Consider the following 22,849-nt stretch of genomic DNA (forward strand, 5'->3'; position numbering starts at 1 on the left):
CTTGCCACTCATGCTGCTTTGCCATATTTCTCATGCGCCTCATTCATCTTGTGCTTTTAGTTCACCAATTTCTCAAATGTGATGATATTTTCAATCAAACAGTTCTGTAACCCATTTTATGGTGTAGCAAATACAGTTTTAGCTTTCATGAGGATTAAATTTTGTATAAAACTCTTATTGATCTTTGTTCTTACAGATTAAATGAACAATGGGGGACCAACCAAAGATCATGGTTTTCCGCCCTACTTGGGAAGAATTCAAGGATTTCACATCATATATTGAATATATTGAGTCCCAGGGAGCTCATAAAGCTGGATTGGCTAAGGTAAGAATTAACAGATGTACTTGATGTTTTCACCTGTAATTGTTTTTCAGCATTAATGATAAAATCTTTGGTTTCAGCAATAATTTTCAGCATAAGAGCATGAATTCCCAAGTAAAATATGAAAATTTGATCCTCTCTCTCTCTCTCTCTCTCTCTCTCTCTCTCTCTCTCTCTCTCTCTCTCTCTCTCTCTCTCAGATAAACCCATATATTCCATATCTGGTATACCTCATAAAGACTACTAAAAATGGAAAAAATTATAAGATGAAAATTATTAGAACACTCTAACCCTATATATACCAAGTCAGCCCACTCTGATTCCAAAAAATTGATCTGGTCACGCAGGCTGATTTGTGACATAATGCGGCCCTGAACCCTCAGTTGATAGGAAACTATGAGGAGAGTTATGGATACAGTGAGAGAAGGTATGGATGCTGTGAGGAAAGGTTTAGAAAGAGTGAGCAAAGTATAGATCAATCTACATTTTTGTTAACCCCGTATCATCATATCTTTGTTTAGGGCCAGTGACAGCATACAGGCTCCACCCACATGCATGTAGGTTGAAGAGTCTCTGTGAAATAGACTTTCAAGAAAGATGTGGATTTGTATGTGAGTTTATGGATCTGGGAAAAGCAACTGATAGGATTGACAGAGATGCTTTGTAGAAGGTTTTACAAAGATATATTGTGGGAGGAAAGCTTCTAAAAGCAGTGAGAGTGTCTGTTAAGAGATTAAGGCATGTATATGAGAAGGAAGAAGGAGTGGTTTCAGATGCATCTGCAACAGGGATCTATGAGGTCACCATGTGTGTTTCATGTATTTATGGATAGGATGGTTAGTGAAGGATATGCAAGGATCTTGAGGGAGTGGCAGGTCTGCAGTTTGTTTGGGGATGGGAAGGTGAGTTGTTTGCCATTTGCTGTTGACATCAAGTGAGAAGTTGCAGAATCCGATGTCTAAGTTTGGGAGAATGTGTGAAAGTTGATAGTTAATGTGAATGAAAGTAAGGTCAAATTTAGCAGGGGAGAGAAACAAGTTGGTTGGAGTGTGCATTAAAATGGAGAGAACCTGCTGGAAGTGTAGTGATTTATATATGACAGTGGATAGAAGTATGGGAGCAGAGGAAAGCCATAGGGTTGGTGAAGGTGGTCCAGGTCCTTTTTTCGTTGTGATGGTGTTTCAGAACATTCTTAGGAGTTCTTCAGTCACACTTTTCTTTAGATGCATCACTCAGTACTTTTTCATGTATCCTCTAAACCTTATTTGGTTAAAACTATACTGTTTTCTCCTAGTTTTGTCATTTTATTTGACTCGTGAGGCTTTGTCCCAATTAACCATGTATGCCTTAACTCTTTGTAGACTTTGATGCAAGTTTACATGCTGGGGACTTATAGACTATGATGTATATGTACAATTTGTATTTTATGCTTAAGTTTTAAGTGGACAAATGTGATATGGGGCATGGAAAGTTACCAGACGTCATCATCATCCCAAACAGTGCCCTTGGGTACAGTTACCTTGAAGGGATTATAACACCAACATGCAGCAATTATAGGCATTGAAATTCTTGAATGTTCCCTAGATCTCCATTATCTGAAAGACAGGGCTCTAAGGGAACATAATATATTTGATAAGGAACTCAACAGTGATGCAGAAAATCTACAAACTGTTGTAATGAAAATTATTGTTACTTTGAATGTTCGGAAGTAAATTATGTCCTATAATGATATCATTGTTAAGGAGACAGCATCTCACTCTGCACATGGGTGGAATTGGGTTCAAAATGAATGTGTTCCTGACATGTCAGTACCTGATGGCTTTTGATTTTTCTGTCTTGAACTATTGGATATACTTTTGACCAAACCAGTTAATAACATAAACTGATTATGAAAGATGTGGAGCTTTTGAGAATCTTTTCAAGGCAGAAATGGAAAAAATACAACTGATGGCCAATTTTATGTGATTCTTGCATTATTTATGATTATACCTTGTGTATAATCGGAAGTGAATCATAGGGTGGGAGAGGGGGCGAAAGTTCTGGGAGTGTTGAAAAATGTGTGGAAGTCGAGAATGTTATCTTGGAAAGCAAAAATGGGTATGTTTGAAGGAATAGTGGTTCCAACAATGTTATATGGTTGCGAGGCATGGGCTATAGATAGAGTTGTGCGCAGGAGGGTGGATGTGCTGGAAATAGAGATGTTTGAGGACCATATGTGATGTGAGGTGGTTTGATCGAGTAAGTAATGAAAAGGTAAGAGAGATGTGTGGTAATAAAAAGAGTGTGGTTGAGAGAGCAGAAGAGGGTGTTTTGAAATGGTTTGGTTACATGGAGAGAATGAGTGAGGAAAGATTGACAAAGAGGATACATGTGTAAAAGGTGGAGGGAAAAAGGAAAAGTGGGAGACCAAATTGGAGGTGGAAAGATGGGAGTGAATTAGATTTTGAGTGATCAGGGCCTGAACATACAGGAGGGTGAAAGGCATGCAAGGAATAGAGTGATTTGGAACGATGTGATATAGCGGGGTCAACGTACTATCAATGGATTGCACCAGGGCATGTGAAGCGTCTGGGGTAAACCATGGAAAGTTTTGTGGGGCCTCGATGTGCAAAGGGAGCTGTGGTTTCAGTGCGTTATACATGAGTGCTAGAGACCGAGTGTGAACAAACGTGGCCTTTGTTGTCTTTTCCTAGTGCTACCTCACGCTCATCTGGGGGAGAGGGTTGTCATTTCATGTGTGGCGGTGTTGTGACGGGAAATGAATACAGGCAGACAGTATGAATTATGTACATGTGTATATATGAATATGTCTGTGTGTGGACATGTATGTATATACATGTGTATGTGGATGGGTTGGGCCATTCTTTCGTGTGTTTCCTTGCGCTACCTTGCTTTCAGGGGAGACAGCGACAAAGTATAATAAAAAAAATATAAATATAAATATTTTTTTTTTTTTTTCAAACTATTCGCCATTTCCCACATTAGCGAGGTAGCGTTAAGAACAGAGAACTGGGCCTGTGAGGGAAATCCTCACCTAGCCCCTTCTCTGTTCCTTCTTTTGGGAAAAAAAAAAATAATGAGAGGGGAGGATTTCCAGCCCCCGCTCCCTCCCCTTTTAGTCGCCTTCTACGACACGCAGGGAATACGTGGGAAGTATTCTTTCTCCCCATCCCCAGGGATAAAATATAAATATATTTATTTTTATTTATTTATTATACTTTGTCGCTGTCTCCCGCGTTTGCGAGGTAGCGCAAGGAAACAGACGAAAGAAATGGCCCAACCCCCCCATACACATGTATATACATACGTCCACACACACAAATATACATACCTACACAGCTTTCCATGGTTTACCCCAGACGCTTCACATGCCCTGCTTCAATCCACTGACAGCACGTCAACCCCGGTATACCACATCGCTCCAATTCACTCTATTCCTTGCCCTCCTTTCACCCTCCTGCATGTTCAGGCCCCGATCACACAAAATCTTTTTCACTCCATCTTTCCACCTCCAATTTGGTCTCCCTCTTCTCCTTGTTCCCTCCACCTCCGACACATATATCCTCTTGGTCAATCTTTCCTCACTCATCCTTTCCATGTGCCCAAACCACTTCAAAACACCCTCTTCTGCTCTCTCAACCACGCTCTTTTTATTTCCACACATCTCTCTTACCCTTACATTACTCACTCGATCAAACCACCTCACACCACACATTGTCCTCAAACATCTCATTTCCAGCACATCCATCCTCCTGCGCACAACTCTATCCATAGCCCACGCCTCGCAACCATACAACATTGTTGGAACCACTATTCCTTCAAACATACCCATTTTTGCTTTCCGAGATAATGTTCTCGACTTCCACACATTCTTCAAGGCCCCCAGGATTTTCGCCCCCTCCCCCACCCTATGATCCACTTCCGCTTCCATGGTTCCATCCGCTGCCAGATCCACTCCCAGATATCTAAAACACTTCACTTCCTCCAGTTTTTCTCCATTCAAACTCACCTCCCAATTGACTTGACCCTCAACCCTACTGTACCTAATAACCTTGCTCTTATTCACATTTACTCTTAACTTTCTTCTTCCACACACTTTTCCAAACTCAGTCACCAGCTTCTGCAGTTTCTCACATGAATCAGCCACCAGCGCTGTATCATCAGCGAACAACAACTGACTCACTTCCCAAGCTCTCTCATCCCCAACAGACTTCATACTTGCCCCTCTTTCCAAAACTCTTGCATTTACCTCCCTAACAACCCCATCCATAAACAAATTAAACAACCATGGAGACATCACACACCCCTGCCGCAAACCTACATTCACTGAGAACCAATCACTTTCCTCTCTTCCTACACGTACACATGCCTTACATCCTCGATAAAAACTTTTCACTGCTTCTAACAACTTTCCTCCCACACCATATATTCTTAATACCTTCCACAGAGCATCTCTATCAACTCTATCATATGCCATCTCCAGATCCATAAATGCTACATACAAATCCATTTGCTTTTCTAAGTATTTCTCACATACATTCTTCAAAGCAAACACCTGATCCACACATCCTCTACCACTTCTGAAACCACACTGCTCTTCCCCAATCTGATGCTCTGTACATGCCTTCACCCTCTCAATCAATACCCTCCCATATAATTTACCAGAAATACTCAACAAACTTATACCTCTGTAATTTGAGCACTCACTCTTATCTTATCTTATTTAAATATAAATATTTTTTTTTTTTTTTTTTTTTTTTTTCTCTCCCGCGTTTGCGAGGTAGCGCAAGGAAACAGACAAAAGAAATGGCCCAACCCACCCCCATACACATGTTTATGCATACGTCCACACACGCAAATATACATACCTACACAGCTTTCCATGGTTTACCCCAGACACTTCACATGCCTTGATTCAATCCACTGACAGCACGTCAACCCCGGTATACCACATCGCTCCAATTCACTCTATTCCTTGCCCTCCTTTCACCCTCCTGCATGTTCAGGCCCCGATCACACAAAATCTTTTTCACTCCATCTTTCCACCTCCAATTTGGTCTCCCTCTTCTCGTTCCCTCCACCTCCGACACATATATCCTCTTGGTCAATCTTTCCTCACTCATTCTCTCCATGTGACCAAACCATTTCAAAACACCCTCTTCTGCTCTCTCAACCACGCTCTTTTTATTTCCACACATCTCTCTTACCCTTACGTTACTTACTCGATCAAACCACCTCACACCACACATTGTCCTCAAACATCTCATTTCCAGCACATCCATCCTCCTGCGCACAACTCTATCCATAGTCCACGCCTCGCAACCATACAACATTGTTGGAACCACTATTCCTTCAAACATACCCATTTTTGCTTTCTGAGATAATGTTCTCGACTTCCACACATTCTTCAAGGCTCCCAGAATTTTCGCCCCCTCCCCCACCCTATGATCCACTTCCGCTTCCATGGTTCCATCCGCTGCCAGATCCACTCCCAGATATCTAAAACATTTTACTTCCTCCAGTTTTTCTCCATTCAAACTTACCTCCCAATTGACTTGACCCTCAACCCTACTGTACCTAATAACCTTGCTCTTATTCACATTTACTCTTAACTTTCTTCTTTCACACACTTTACCAAACTCAGTCACCAGCTTCTGCAGTTTCTCACATGAATCAGCCGCCAGCGCTGTATCATCAGCGAACAACAACTGACTCACTTCCCAAGCTCTCTCATCCACAACAGACTTCATACTTGCCCCTCTTTCCAAAACTCTTGCATTCACCTCCCTAACATCCCCATCCATAAACAAATTAAACAACCATGGAGACATCACACACCCCTGCCACAAACCTTCATTCACTGAGAACCAATCACTTTCCTCTCTTCCTACACGTACACATGCCTTACATCCTCGATAAAAACTTTTCACTGCTTCTAACAACTTGCCTCCCACACCATATATTCTTAATACCTTCCACAGAGCATCTATATCAACTCTATCATATGCTTTCTCCAGATCCATAAATGCTACATACAAATCCATTTGCTTTTCTAAGTATTTCTCACATACATTCTTCAAAGCAAACACCTGATCCACACATCCTCTACCACTTCTGAAACCACACTGCTCTTACCCAATCTGATGCTCTGTACATGCCTTCACCCTCTCAATCAATACTCTCCCATATAATTTACCAGGAATCCTCAACAAACTTATACCTCTGTAATTTGAGCACTCACTCTTATCCCCTTTGCCTTTGTACAATGGCACTATGCACGCGTTCCGCCAATCCTCAGGCATTTCACCATGAGTCATACATACATTAGATAACCTTACCAACCAGTCAACAATACAGTCACCCCCTTTTTTAATAAATTCCACTGCAATACCATCCAAACCTGCTGCCTTGCCGGCTTTCATCTTCCGCAAAGCTTTTACTACCTCTTCTCTGTTTACCAAATCATTTTCCCTAACCCTCTCACTTTGCACTCTCACTTTGCACACCACCTCGACCAAAACACCCTATATCTGCCACTCTATCATCAAACACATTCAGCAAACCTTCAAAATACTCACTCCATCTCCTTCTCACATCACCACTACTTGTTATCACCTCCCCGTTTGCTCCCTTCACTGAAGTTCCCATTTGCTCCCTTGTCTTACGCATTTTATTTACCTCCTTCCAGAACATCTTTTTATTCTCCCTAAAATTTAATGATACTCTCTCACCCCAACTCTCATTTGCCCTCTTTTTCACCTCTTGCACCTTTCTCTTGACCTCCTGTCTCTTTCTTTTATACATCTCCCACTCAATTGCATTTTTTCCCTGCAAAAATCATCCAAATGCCTCTCTCTGCTCTTTCACTAATAATCTTACTTCTTCATCCCACCACTCACTACCCTTTCTAATCAACCCACCTCCCACTCTTCTCATGCCACAAGCATCTTTTGTGCAATCCATCACTGATTCCCTAAATACATCCCATTCCTCCCCCACTCCCCTTACTTCCATTGTTCTCACCTTTTTCCATTCTGTACTCAGTCTCTCCTGGTACTTCCTCACACAAGTCTCCTTCCCAAGCTCACTTACTCTCACCACCCTCTTCACCCCAACATTCACTCTTCCTTTCTGAAAACCCATACAAATCTTCACCTTAGCCTCCACAAGATAATGATCAGACATCCCTCCAGTTGCACCTCTCAGCACATTAACATCCAAAAGTCTCTCTTTCGCGTGCCTGTCAATTAACACATAATCCAATAACGCTCTCTGGCCATCTCTCCTACTTACATACATATACTTATGTATATCTCGCTTTTTAAACCAGGTATTCCCAATCACCAGTCCTTTTTCAGCACATAAATCTACAAGCTCTTCACCATTTCCATTTACAACACTGAACACCCCATGTATACCAATTATTCCCTCAACTGCCACATTACTCACCTTTGCATTTAAATCACCCATCACTATAACCCGGTCTCGTGCATCAAAACCACTAACACACTCATTCAGCTGCTCCCAAAACACTTGCCTCTCATGATCTTTCTTCTCATGCCCAGGTGCATATGCACCAATAATCACCCATCTCTCTCCATCAACTTTCAGTTTTACCCATATTAATCGAAAATTTACTTTCTTAATTCCATCATATACTCCCACAACTCCTGTTTCAGGAGTAGTGCTACTCCTTCCCTTGCTCTTGTCGTCTCACTAACCCCTGACTTTACTCCCAAGACATTCCCAAACCACTCTTCCCCTTTACCCTTGAGCTTCATTTCACTCAGAGCCAAAACATCCAGGTTCCTTTCCTCAAACATACTACCTATCTCTCCTTTTTTCACATCTTGGTTACATCCACACACATTTAGACACACCAGTCTGAGCCTTCGAGGAGGATGAGCACTCCCCGCGCGACTCCTTCTGTTTCCTATTTTAGAAAGTTAAAAAATACAAGGAGGGGAGGATTTCTGGCCCCCCACTCCCGTCCCCTTTAGTCGCCTTCTACAGCACACGAGGGATGCGTGGGAAGTATTCTTTCACCCCTATCCCCAGGGATAATATATATATATATATATATATATATATATATATATATATATATATATATATATATATATATATACATATATATACATACATACACATACATACGCACATATACACACATACACATATACATATATATACATATGAAAAATGGAAAAAGGTGAGAACAATGGAAGTAAGGGGAGTGGGGGAGGATTGGGATGTATTTAGGGAATCAGTGATGGATTGCGCAAAAGATGCTTGTGGCATGAGAAGAGTGGGAGGTGAGTTGATTAGAAAGGGTAGTGAGTGGTGGGATGAAGAAGTAAGAGTATTAGTGAAAGAGAAGAGAGAGGCATTTGGACGATTTTTGCAGGGAAAAAATGCAATTGAATGGGAGATGTATAAAAGAAAGAGACAGGAGGTCAAGAGAAAGGTGCAAGAGGTGAAAAAAAGGGCAAATGAGAGTTGGGGTGAGAGAGTATCATTAAATTTTAGGGAGAATAAAAAGATGTTCTGGAAGGAGGTAAATAAAGTGCGTAAGACAAGGGAGCAAATGGGAACTTCAGTGAAGGGCGCAAATGGGGAGGTGATAACAAGTAGTGGTGATGTAAGAAGGAGATGGAGTGAGTATTTTGAAGGTTTGTTGAATGTGTTTGATGATAGAGTGGCAGATATAGGGTGTTTTGGTCGAGGTGGTGTGCAAAGTGAGAGGGTTAGGGAAAATGATTTGGTAAACAGAGAAGAGGTAGTGAAAGCTTCGCGGAAGATGAAAGTCGGCAAGGCAGCAGGTTTGGATGGTATTGCAGTGGAATTTATTAAAAAAGGGGGTGACTGTATTGTTGACTGGTTGGTAAGGTTATTTAATGTATGTATGACTCATGGTGAGGTGCCTGAGGATTGGCGGAATGCGTGCATAGTGCCATTGTACAAAGGCAAAGGGGATAAGAGTGAGTGCTCAAATTACAGAGGTATAAGTTTGTTGAGTATTCCTGGTAAATTATATGGGAGGATATTGATTGAGAGGGTGAAGGCATGTACAGAGCATCAGATTGGGGAAGAGCAGTGTGGTTTCAGAAGTGGTAGAGGATGTGTGGATCAGGTGTTTGCTTTGAAGAATGTGTGAGAAATACTTAGAAAAGCAAATGGATTTGTATGTAGCATTTATGGATCTGGAGAAGACATATGATAGAGTTGATAGAGATGCTCTGTGGAAGGTATTAAGAATATATGGTGTGGGAGGAAAGTTGTTAGAAGCAGTGAAAAGTTTTTATCGAGGATGTAAGGCATGTGTACGTGTAGGAAGAGAGGAAAGTGATTGGTTCTCAGTGAATGTAGGTTTGCGGCAGGGGTGTGTGATGTCTCCATGGTTGTTTAATTTGTTTATGGATGGGGTTGTTAGGGAGGTAAATGTAAGAGTTTTGGAAAGAGGGGCAAGTATGAAGTCTGTTGGGGATGAGAGAGCTTGGGAAGTGAGTCAGTTGTTGTTCGCTGATGATACAGCGCTGGTGGCTGATTCATGTGAGAAACTGCAGAAGCTGGTGACTGAGTTTGATAAAGTGTGTGGAAGAAGAAAGTTAAGAGTAAATGTGAATAAGAGCAAGGTTATTAGGTACAGTAGGGTTGAGGGTCAAGTCAATTGGGAGGTGAGTTTGAATGGAGAAAAACTGGAGGAAGTGAAGTGTTTTAGATATCTGGGAGTGGATCTGGCAGCAGATGGAACCATGGAAGCGGAAGTGGATCATAGGGTGGGGGAGGGGGCGAAAATTCTGGGGGCCTTGAAGAATGTGTGGAAGTCGAGAACATTATCTCGGAAAGCAAAAATGGGTATGTTTGAAGGAATAGTGGTTCCAACAATGTTGTATGGTTGCGAGGCGTGGGCTATGGATAGAGTTGTGCGCAGGAGGATGGATGTGCTGGAAATGAGATGTTTGAGGACAATGTGTGGTGTGAGGTGGTTTGATCGAGTAAGTAATGAAAAGGTAAGAGAGATGTGTGGTAATAAAAAGAGTGTGGTTGAGAGAGCAGAAGAGGGTGTTTTGAAATGGTTTGGTCACATGGAGAGAATGAGTGAGGAAAGATTGACAAAGAGGATACATGTGTAAAAGGTGGAGGGAAAAAGGAAAAGTGGGAGACCAAATTGGAGGTGGAAAGATGGGAGTGAATTAGATTTTGAGTGATCAGGGCCTGAACATACAGGAGGGTGAAAGGCATGCAAGGAATAGAGTGATTTGGAACGATGTGATATAGCGGGGTCAACGTACTATCAATGGATTGCACCAGGGCATGTGAAGCGTCTGGGGTAAACCATGGAAAGTTTTGTGGGGCCTCGATGTGCAAAGGGAGCTGTGGTTTCAGTGCGTTATACATGAGTGCTAGAGACCGAGTGTGAACAAACGTGGCCTTTGTTGTCTTTTCCTAGTGCTACCTCACGCTCATCTGGGGGAGAGGGTTGTCATTTCATGTGTGGCGGTGTTGCGACGGGAAATGAATACAGGCAGACAGTATGAATTATGTACATGTGTATATATGAATATGTCTGTGTGTGGACATGTATGTATATACATGTGTATGTGGATGGGTTGGGCCATTCTTTCGTGTGTTTCCTTGCGCTACCTTGCTTTCAGGGGAGACAGCGACAAAGTATAATAAAAAAAATATAAATATAAATATTTTTTTTTTTTTTTCAAACTATTCGCCATTTCCCACATTAGCGAGGTAGCGTTAAGAACAGAGAACTGGGCCTGTGAGGGAAATCCTCACCTGGCCCCTTCTCTGTTCCTTCTTTTGGGAAAAAAAAAAATAATGAGAGGGGAGGATTTCCAGCCCCCGCTCCCTCCCCTTTTAGTCGCCTTCTACGACACGCAGGGAATACGTGGGAAGTATTCTTTCTCCCCATCCCCAGGGATAAAATATAAATATATTTATTTTTATTTATTTATTATACTTTGTCGCTGTCTCCCGCGTTTGCGAGGTAGCGCAAGGAAACAGACGAAAGAAATGGCCCAACCCCCCCATACACATGTATATACATACGTCCACACACACAAATATACATACCTACACAGCTTTCCATGGTTTACCCCAGACGCTTCACATGCCCTGCTTCAATCCACTGACAGCACGTCAACCCCGGTATACCACATCGCTCCAATTCACTCTATTCCTTGCCCTCCTTTCACCCTCCTGCATGTTCAGGCCCCGATCACACAAAATCTTTTTCACTCCATCTTTCCACCTCCAATTTGGTCTCCCTCTTCTCCTTGTTCCCTCCACCTCCGACACATATATCCTCTTGGTCAATCTTTCCTCACTCATCCTTTCCATGTGCCCAAACCACTTCAAAACACCCTCTTCTGCTCTCTCAACCACGCTCTTTTTATTTCCACACATCTCTCTTACCCTTACATTACTCACTCGATCAAACCACCTCACACCACACATTGTCCTCAAACATCTCATTTCCAGCACATCCATCCTCCTGCGCACAACTCTATCCATAGCCCACGCCTCGCAACCATACAACATTGTTGGAACCACTATTCCTTCAAACATACCCATTTTTGCTTTCCGAGATAATGTTCTCGACTTCCACACATTCTTCAAGGCCCCCAGGATTTTCGCCCCCTCCCCCACCCTATGATCCACTTCCGCTTCCATGGTTCCATCCGCTGCCAGATCCACTCCCAGATATCTAAAACACTTCACTTCCTCCAGTTTTTCTCCATTCAAACTCACCTCCCAATTGACTTGACCCTCAACCCTACTGTACCTAATAACCTTGCTCTTATTCACATTTACTCTTAACTTTCTTCTTCCACACACTTTTCCAAACTCAGTCACCAGCTTCTGCAGTTTCTCACATGAATCAGCCACCAGCGCTGTATCATCAGCGAACAACAACTGACTCACTTCCCAAGCTCTCTCATCCCCAACAGACTTCATACTTGCCCCTCTTTCCAAAACTCTTGCATTTACCTCCCTAACAACCCCATCCATAAACAAATTAAACAACCATGGAGACATCACACACCCCTGCCGCAAACCTACATTCACTGAGAACCAATCACTTTCCTCTCTTCCTACACGTACACATGCCTTACATCCTCGATAAAAACTTTTCACTGCTTCTAACAACTTTCCTCCCACACCATATATTCTTAATACCTTCCACAGAGCATCTCTATCAACTCTATCATATGCCATCTCCAGATCCATAAATGCTACATACAAATCCATTTGCTTTTCTAAGTATTTCTCACATACATTCTTCAAAGCAAACACCTGATCCACACATCCTCTACCACTTCTGAAACCACACTGCTCTTCCCCAATCTGATGCTCTGTACATGCCTTCACCCTCTCAATCAATACCCTCCCATATAATTTACCAGAAATACTCAACAAACTTATACCTCTGTAATTTGAGCACTCACTCTTATCTTATCTTATTTAAATATAAATATTTTTTTTTTTTTTTTTTTTTTTTTTTCTCTCCCGCGTTTGCGAGGTAGCGCAAGGAAACAGACAAAAGAAATGGCCCAACCCACCCCCATACACATGTTTATGCATACGTCCACACACGCAAATATACATACCTACACAGCTTTCCATGGTTTACCCCAGACACTTCACATGCCTTGATTCAATCCACTGACAGCACGTCAACCCCGGTATACCACATCGCTCCAATTCACTCTATTCCTTGCCCTCCTTTCACCCTCCTGCATGTTCAGGCCCCGATCACACAAAATCTTTTTCACTCCATCTTTCCACCTCCAATTTGGTCTCCCTCTTCTCGTTCCCTCCACCTCCGACACATATATCCTCTTGGTCAATCTTTCCTCACTCATTCTCTCCATGTGACCAAACCATTTCAAAACACCCTCTTCTGCTCTCTCAACCACGCTCTTTTTATTTCCACACATCTCTCTTACCCTTACGTTACTTACTCGATCAAACCACCTCACACCACACATTGTCCTCAAACATCTCATTTCCAGCACATCCATCCTCCTGCGCACAACTCTATCCATAGTCCACGCCTCGCAACCATACAACATTGTTGGAACCACTATTCCTTCAAACATACCCATTTTTGCTTTCTGAGATAATGTTCTCGACTTCCACACATTCTTCAAGGCTCCCAGAATTTTCGCCCCCTCCCCCACCCTATGATCCACTTCCGCTTCCATGGTTCCATCCGCTGCCAGATCCACTCCCAGATATCTAAAACATTTTACTTCCTCCAGTTTTTCTCCATTCAAACTTACCTCCCAATTGACTTGACCCTCAACCCTACTGTACCTAATAACCTTGCTCTTATTCACATTTACTCTTAACTTTCTTCTTTCACACACTTTACCAAACTGTCACCAGCTTCTGCAGTTTCTCACATGAATCAGCCGCCAGCGCTGTATCATCAGCGAACAACAACTGACTCACTTCCCAAGCTCTCTCATCCACAACAGACTTCATACTTGCCCCTCTTTCCAAAACTCTTGCATTCACCTCCCTAACATCCCCATCCATAAACAAATTAAACAACCATGGAGACATCACACACCCCTGCCGCAAACCTTCATTCACTGAGAACCAATCACTTTCCTCTCTTCCTACACGTACACATGCCTTACATCCTCGATAAAAACTTTTCACTGCTTCTAACAACTTGCCTCCCACACCATATATTCTTAATACCTTCCACAGAGCATCTATATCAACTCTATCATATGCTTTCTCCAGATCCATAAATGCTACATACAAATCCATTTGCTTTTCTAAGTATTTCTCACATACATTCTTCAAAGCAAACACCTGATCCACACATCCTCTACCACTTCTGAAACCACACTGCTCTTACCCAATCTGATGCTCTGTACATGCCTTCACCCTCTCAATCAATACTCTCCCATATAATTTACCAGGAATCCTCAACAAACTTATACCTCTGTAATTTGAGCACTCACTCTTATCCCCTTTGCCTTTGTACAATGGCACTATGCACGCGTTCCGCCAATCCTCAGGCATTTCACCATGAGTCATACATACATTAGATAACCTTACCAACCAGTCAACAATACAGTCACCCCCTTTTTTAATAAATTCCACTGCAATACCATCCAAACCTGCTGCCTTGCCGGCTTTCATCTTCCGCAAAGCTTTTACTACCTCTTCTCTGTTTACCAAATCATTTTCCCTAACCCTCTCACTTTGCACTCTCACTTTGCACACCACCTCGACCAAAACACCCTATATCTGCCACTCTATCATCAAACACATTCAGCAAACCTTCAAAATACTCACTCCATCTCCTTCTCACATCACCACTACTTGTTATCACCTCCCCGTTTGCTCCCTTCACTGAAGTTCCCATTTGCTCCCTTGTCTTACGCATTTTATTTACCTCCTTCCAGAACATCTTTTTATTCTCCCTAAAATTTAATGATACTCTCTCACCCCAACTCTCATTTGCCCTCTTTTTCACCTCTTGCACCTTTCTCTTGACCTCCTGTCTCTTTCTTTTATACATCTCCCACTCAATTGCATTTTTTCCCTGCAAAAATCGTCCAAATGCCTCTCTCTGCTCTTTCACTAATAATCTTACTTCTTCATCCCACCACTCACTACCCTTTCTAATCAACCCACCTCCCACTCTTCTCATGCCACAAGCATCTTTTGTGCAATCCATCACTGATTCCCTAAATACATCCCATTCCTCCCCCACTCCCCTTACTTCCATTGTTCTCACCTTTTTCCATTCTGTACTCAGTCTCTCCTGGTACTTCCTCACACAAGTCTCCTTCCCAAGCTCACTTACTCTCACCACCCTCTTCACCCCAACATTCATTCTTCCTTTCTGAAAACCCATACAAATCTTCACCTTAGCCTCCACAAGATAATGATCAGACATCCCTCCAGTTGCACCTCTCAGCACATTAACATCCAAAAGTCTCTCTTTCGCGTGCCTGTCAATTAACACATAATCCAATAACGCTCTCTGGCCATCTCTCCTACTTACATACATATACTTATGTATATCTCGCTTTTTAAACCAGGTATTCCCAATCACCAGTCCTTTTTCAGCACATAAATCTACAAGCTCTTCACCATTTCCATTTACAACACTGAACACCCCATGTATACCAATTATTCCCTCAACTGCCACATTACTCACCTTTGCATTTAAATCACCCATCACTATAACCCGGTCTCGTGCATCAAAACCACTAACACACTCATTCAGCTGCTCCCAAAACACTTGCCTCTCATGATCTTTCTTCTCATGCCCAGGTGCATATGCACCAATAATCACCCATCTCTCTCCATCAACTTTCAGTTTTACCCATATTAATCGAGAATTTACTTTCTTAATTCCATCACATACTCCCACAACTCCTGTTTCAGGAGTAGTGCTACTCCTTCCCTTGCTCTTGTCGTCTCACTAACCCCTGACTTTACTCCCAAGACATTCCCAAACCACTCTTCCCCTTTACCCTTGAGCTTCATTTCACTCAGAGCCAAAACATCCAGGTTCCTTTCCTCAAACATACTACCTATCTCTCCTTTTTTCACATCTTGGTTACATCCACACACATTTAGACACACCAGTCTGAGCCTTCGAGGAGGATGAGCACTCCCCGCGCGACTCCTTCTGTTTCCTATTTTAGAAAGTTAAAAAATACAAGGAGGGGAGGATTTCTGGCCCCCCACTCCCGTCCCCTTTAGTCGCCTTCTACAGCACACGAGGGATGCGTGGGAAGTATTCTTTCACCCCTATCCCCAGGGATAATATATATATATATATATATATATATATATATATATATATATATATATATATATATATATATACATATATATACATACATACACATACATACGCACATATACACACATACACATATACATATATATACATATGAAAAATGGAAAAAGGTGAGAACAATGGAAGTAAGGGGAGTGGGGGAGGATTGGGATGTATTTAGGGAATCAGTGATGGATTGCGCAAAAGATGCTTGTGGCATGAGAAGAGTGGGAGGTGAGTTGATTAGAAAGGGTAGTGAGTGGTGGGATGAAGAAGTAAGAGTATTAGTGAAAGAGAAGAGAGAGGCATTTGGACGATTTTTGCAGGGAAAAAATGCAATTGAATGGGAGATGTATAAAAGAAAGAGACAGGAGGTCAAGAGAAAGGTGCAAGAGGTGAAAAAAAGGGCAAATGAGAGTTGGGGTGAGAGAGTATCATTAAATTTTAGGGAGAATAAAAAGATGTTCTGGAAGGAGGTAAATAAAGTGCGTAAGACAAGGGAGCAAATGGGAACTTCAGTGAAGGGCGCAAATGGGGAGGTGATAACAAGTAGTGGTGATGTGAGAAGGAGATGGAGTGAGTATTTTGAAGGTTTGTTGAATGTGTTTGATGATAGAGTGGCAGATATAGGGTGTTTTGGTCGAGGTGGTGTGCAAAGTGAGAGGGTTAGGGAAAATGATTTGGTAAACAGAGAAGAGGTAGTGAAAGCTTCGCGGAAGATGAAAGTCGGCAAGGCAGCAGGTTTGGATGGTATTGCAGTGGAATTTATTAAAAAAGGGGGTGACTGTATTGTTGACTGGTTGGTAAGGTTATTTAATGTATGTATGACTCATGGTGAGGTGCCTGAGGATTGGCGGAATGCGTGCATAGTGCCATTGTACAAAGGCAAAGGGGATAAGAGTGAGTGCTCAAATTACAGAGGTATAAGTTTGTTGAGTATTCCTGGTAAATTATATGGGAGGATATTGATTGAGAGGGTGAAGGCATGTACAGAGCATCAGATTGGGGAAGAGCAGTGTGGTTTCAGAAGTGGTAGAGGATGTGTGGATCAGGTGTTTGCTTTGAAGAATGTGTGAGAAATACTTAGAAAAGCAAATGGATTTGTATGTAGCATTTATGGATCTGGAGAAGACATATGATAGAGTTGATAGAGATGCTCTGTGGAAGGTATTAAGAATATATGGTGTGGGAGGAAAGTTGTTAGAAGCAGTGAAAAGTTTTTATCGAGGATGTAAGGCATGTGTACGTGTAGGAAGAGAGGAAAGTGATTGGTTCTCAGTGAATGTAGGTTTGCGGCAGGGGTGTGTGATGTCTCCATGGTTGTTTAATTTGTTTATGGATGGGGTTGTTAGGGAGGTAAATGTAAGAGTTTTGGAAAGAGGGGCAAGTATGAAGTCTGTTGGGGATGAGAGAGCTTGGGAAGTGAGTCAGTTGTTGTTCGCTGATGATACAGCGCTGGTGGCTGATTCATGTGAGAAACTGCAGAAGCTGGTGACTGAGTTTGATAAAGTGTGTGGAAGAAGAAAGTTAAGAGTAAATGTGAATAAGAGCAAGGTTATTAGGTACAGTAGGGTTGAGGGTCAGGTCAATTGGGAGGTGAGTTTGAATGGAGAAAAACTGGAGGAAGTGAAGTGTTTTAGATATCTGGGAGTGGATCTGGCAGCAGATGGAACCATGGAAGCGGAAGTGGATCATAGGGTGGGGGAGGGGGCGAAAATTCTGGGGGCCTTGAAGAATGTGTGGAAGTCGAGAACATTATCTCGGAAAGCAAAAATGGGTATGTTTGAAGGAATAGTGGTTCCAACAATGTTGTATGGTTGCGAGGCGTGGGCTATGGATAGAGTTGTGCGCAGGAGGATGGATGTGCTGGAAATGAGATGTTTGAGGACAATGTGTGGTGTGAGGTGGTTTGATCGAGTGAGTAACGTAAGGGTAAGAGAGATGTGTGGAAATAAAAAGAGCGTGGTTGAGAGAGCAGAAGAGGGTGTTTTGAAGTGGTTTGGGCACATGGAGAGAATGAGTGAGGAAAGATTGACCAAGAGGATATATGTGTCGGAGGTGGAGGGAACGAGGAGAAGAGGGAGACCAAATTGGAGGTGGAAAGATGGAGTGAAAAAGATTTTGTGTGATCGGGGCCTGAACATGCAGGAGGGTGAAAGGAGGGCAAGGAATAGAGTGAATTGGAGCGATGTGGTATACCGGGGTTGACGTGCTGTCAGTGGATTGAATCAAGGCATGTGAAGCGTCTGGGGTAAACCATGGAAAGCTGTGTAGGTATGTATATTTGCGTGTGTGGACGTATGTATATACATGTGTATGGGGGGGGTTGGGCCATTTCTTTCGTCTGTTTCCTTGCGCTACCTCGCAAACGCGGGAGACAGCGACAAAGTATAATAATAAAAAAAAAACATATGAAAAATGTAAGAAATAATTTAGAAAACAAACTTCTAGCTTGAAATGAAATGAAAAAAAATGTCACATAATGGTTCAACCTCTGGCTATGGAAGGGGGAAATGTATAATTTATTTACACAAACGTCAATAGTAGTTCTCATGAATTTAACCACTGTATCATACTGCCTGGTCCACTTTTCTTATCATGAAACAGGAATATTGCCTTATGATGTTTCTCAATTTTCTTCATTACACAAATTACAACCATATCTTGGATACATGAGGGTAGGTAGTTGGTCATCCGCCATAATAAAGCCTTGACAGACCAAAAATTTATCTGGACCTCAACTTAGCCTTATCCATGAAATATTGCTTTTGTGTGTATAGTCATAACCATGCAAAAGTGTCATTGTATGCATAGTGTGAAACCACAATTTTTTTTTACTAGAAAAATCTTTATGAACCTCTTGAGAGTGATCCATGTGAATTCAGTCATATGTTGGCCATGAAATAGGGTCTCAGGCTAATGTGTTTTTTATTATTACTCTGTTTTGTGAAGAAGAAACAGATGGTTCTGAGCTCTTTACAATTATCATGTTATGTGTTTATATTAGATTTCTATGTTTAGCAATCAAGGAAACATTTGACGATTTTTTTTAATCTCCAGATCATCCCACCTCCTGAGTGGTGTGCACGCAAGAATGGATATGACCTGGATTCTTTAGACCTCACAATTCCTGCTCCCATTTGCCAGGTGGTGACTGGCAAACAGGGACTTTACCAGCAAATCAACATTCAAAAGAAGCCCATGACTGTGAAGGAATTTTGTAAATTGGCTAATAGTGACAGGTAAATGTGAAGGCTGTGATACCTTTTCAGTATTAAATATGCAACTGAGGATATTTGTCTCTGTTTGACTACTGTTCCCAAGTTGGGTAATTTCGGGTTACATTTCATTTAGTTTCTTGTGTGATTTATCCATTCCAAGGAAAGGAGAATGAAGTTGTTATTATAGGTCTGTCATTATGAGGGACAAGTTACTCTTTTGCTTTGCATCAGTACTCCATCTTTTACAGTTGAACCTCTTCATTATGTGGTATATATCCATAAGATTTCCTCATTATACAGTGTATCCACTCCTTTAACTCTACATGCATATCTTTCAAAATTCCTATGCCTACAATATTAGAGTAATATGATAATAGTAATGATGATATTTTCCCATACGTGTACCATATCATGTGATAGTGAGGTAGCTTTAGGTACAGACCAAGAAATGGCCTCATTCAGTCACATCCACTATCTAGCTGTCATGTATAATGCACCAAAACTAGAGCTCCCTTTGTACAATCAGGTCCCACAGACCTTTTCATGGTTTCTGTTGACCGCTCCTTAGGCCATGGATGAGCCCATTTTTTTAATCACTCCAGTTCACCTTGTACTTTACATACCTTGCATCCTCTTGCATGTTCAGGCCTTCAAAGCATCTTTCACTCCCGTCTTTCCTTGTCCTTTCCATTTCTTATGTTAGTGAGGAAGTGCTAGGAACAGACAAAGAAATGGCCTCAATCAATCACATTCTTTCTCTTGCTGTCATGTATAGTCCACCAAAACCCCATCCATAATTGGGTTCTGTAGACCTATCCGTGGTTTCTCCTGTTTCTTGTGTCATGTTTCAGCCCATTGATTAACATGTCATCCCTTCAAAACTACATCACTTCAGTTTGCTCTCTCCCTTGCACACCTCTTATCCTCTTGCATGTCAGGCCCCAAGCTTTCAAAGCTTCTTTCACTTCTTGCTTCCTTAAATTCCACTTTTCCTTGTCCTTTCCACTTCTTACATGTGTACCTTCTTTGTCATCCTTTCTTGATTCATCATTTTCATATGTCCAAACCATATCGCCACACCCTCTTCAGCTCTGTCAGTTATATTCCTTTTACTACCACAACTTTATTGATCTTCCCTATTTACACCACATACGCTCTTCAAACTATTTATTTCCAACACATACACCATATCCTTTGCATTCTTGTTTAAGGTCCATGCCTAGCATCCATATGGTACTACCAGGACTATTATACCATCATAAACATTCATCTTGGCCCTTAGGGACAGAGACATGTCTTTCCACACGTTTGTTATTATACCCAAGGCCTTTGACCCCTCGTCTACCCTCTGCCTTACTTCACCCCCCCACCCTTTTGGTTCCGGGTATTCCTCCAAGTTCTCTCCATTCAAACTCACACACCCGATATTTTGTCTCATGACTGCTAGACTTAAAACCTTTCTTTTATTCACATATACTCTCAACATTCTCCTCTTCTCCAGCTTCTGCAGTTTCTTACTTGAATCTACCACCAGTGTCGTATCATCTGCAAACAACCACTTATTCACCTCCAAGTGCCCATTTTCCCAAGCGGACTGCAGACTTGCTCTTATCTCTAAGACCCTTGCATTCATCTCCTTCACCATCCTATCCATTTACAGATTAAACAGCCATTGTGACATTGCATATCCCTGCAGCGTAACCAACTTCACCAGCTCCTTTTTAGCACACTGAATACACTGTGACCCTCAGTTATACCATCAACTGCCACATCACACACTTTTGCATTCAAATCACCCAACATTAATACCTGATCTCTTGCAGCTTGCATCAAAATTAAAGACACACTTAGCTGCTTCCAAAACTCTCGCCTCCTCATCATTCTTCTTGTAGTCAGGTGCATAAGCACTCTCCTCTCATAATTCAATTTCATTTTTACCCACAGTAGTGTGGAACTCACTTCCTTAAACTCAACACATTACCACAACTCCTTTTGTAGAAGTGCTACCCCTTCCTTAGCTCTTGCCTTTTCCCTTACCATAACCACTGACTTTGCCCTAGGACATTCCCAAACCACTGTCCTCCCTTACTCTTTAACGTAGTTTCATTCAGAGCTAGAACATCCAGATTCCTTTCCTCAATCATACCACCTCTCTATGTCCTCTTTTTTTTTTTTTTTCCGGTCTCCCGCGTTTGCGAGGTAGCGCAAGGAAACAGACGAAAGAAATGGCCCAACCCACCCCCATACAACATGCATATACATACGTCCACACACGCAAATATACATACCTACACAGCTTTCCATGGTTTACCCCAGACACTTCTCATGCCCTGATTCAATCCACTGACAGCACGTCAACCCCGGTATACCACATCGATCCAATTCACTCTATTCCTTGCCCTCCTTTCACCTTCCTGCATGTTCACACAAAATCTTTTTCACTCCATCTTTCCACCTCCAATTTGGTCTCCCACTTCTCCTCGTTCCCTCCACCTCCGACACATATATCCTCTTGGTCAATCTTTCCTCACTCATTCTCTCCATGTGCCCAAACCATTTCAAAACACCCTCTTCTGCTCTCTCAACCACACTCTTTTTATTTCCACACATCTCTCTTACCCTTACGTTACTTACTCGATCAAACCACCTCACACCACACATTGTCCTCAAACATCTCATTTCCAGCACATCCATCCTCCTGCGCACAACTCTATCCATAGCCCACGCCTCGCAACCATACAACATTGTTGGAACCACTATTCCTTCAAACATACTCATTTTTGCTTTCCGAGATAATGTTCTCGACTTCCACACATTCTTCAAGGCTCCCAGGATTTTCGCCCCCTCCCCCACCCTATGATCCACTTCCGCTTCCATGGTTCCATCCGCTACCAGATCCACTCCCAGATATCTAAAACACTTTACTTCCTCCAGTTTTGCTCCATTCAAACTTACCTCCCAATTGACTTGACCCTCTAACCCACTGTACCTAATTACCTTGCTCTTATTCACATTTACTCTTAACTTTCTTCTTTCACACACTTTACCAAACTCAGTCACCAGCTTCTGCAGTTTCTCACATGAATCAGCCACCAGCGCTGTATCATCAGCGAACAACAACTGACTCACTTCCCAAGCTCTCTCATCCCCAATAGACTTCATACTTGCCCCTCTTTCCAAAACTCTTGCATTCACCTCCCTAACAACCCCATCCATAAACAAATTAAACAACCATGGAGACATCACACACCCCTGCCGCAAACCTACATTCACTGAGAACCAATCACTTTCCTCTCTTCCCACACGTACACATGCCTTACATCCTCGATAAAAACTTTTCACTGCTTCTAACAACTTGCCTCCCACACCATATATTCTTAATACCTTCCACAGAGCATCTCTATCAACTCTATCATATGCCTTCTCCAGATCCATAAATGCTACATACAAATCCATTTGCTTTTCTAA

At 42.2% G+C, this 22,849-nt stretch overlaps 1 protein-coding gene across 1 annotated transcript in view; it reads left to right on the plus strand.

Annotated features, from left to right (window-relative positions):
* Positions 1-202: 202 nt before the first annotated feature.
* LOC139752158 (uncharacterized) overlaps positions 203-22,849 on the plus strand; it is a 105,576-nt gene continuing 82,929 nt past the window's right edge. Inside the window, exons 1-2 of the mRNA XM_071668094.1 lie at positions 203-325; positions 19,221-19,402. Of these exons, the coding sequence (XP_071524195.1) occupies positions 209-325; positions 19,221-19,402 (299 nt within the window). The 5' untranslated portion in view covers positions 203-208. The remainder of the gene's footprint in view (positions 326-19,220; positions 19,403-22,849) is intronic.

Source organism: Panulirus ornatus, chromosome 12 (assembly GCF_036320965.1).
Source record: "Panulirus ornatus isolate Po-2019 chromosome 12, ASM3632096v1, whole genome shotgun sequence".
Taxonomy (NCBI): Eukaryota; Metazoa; Arthropoda; class Malacostraca; order Decapoda; family Palinuridae; genus Panulirus; species Panulirus ornatus.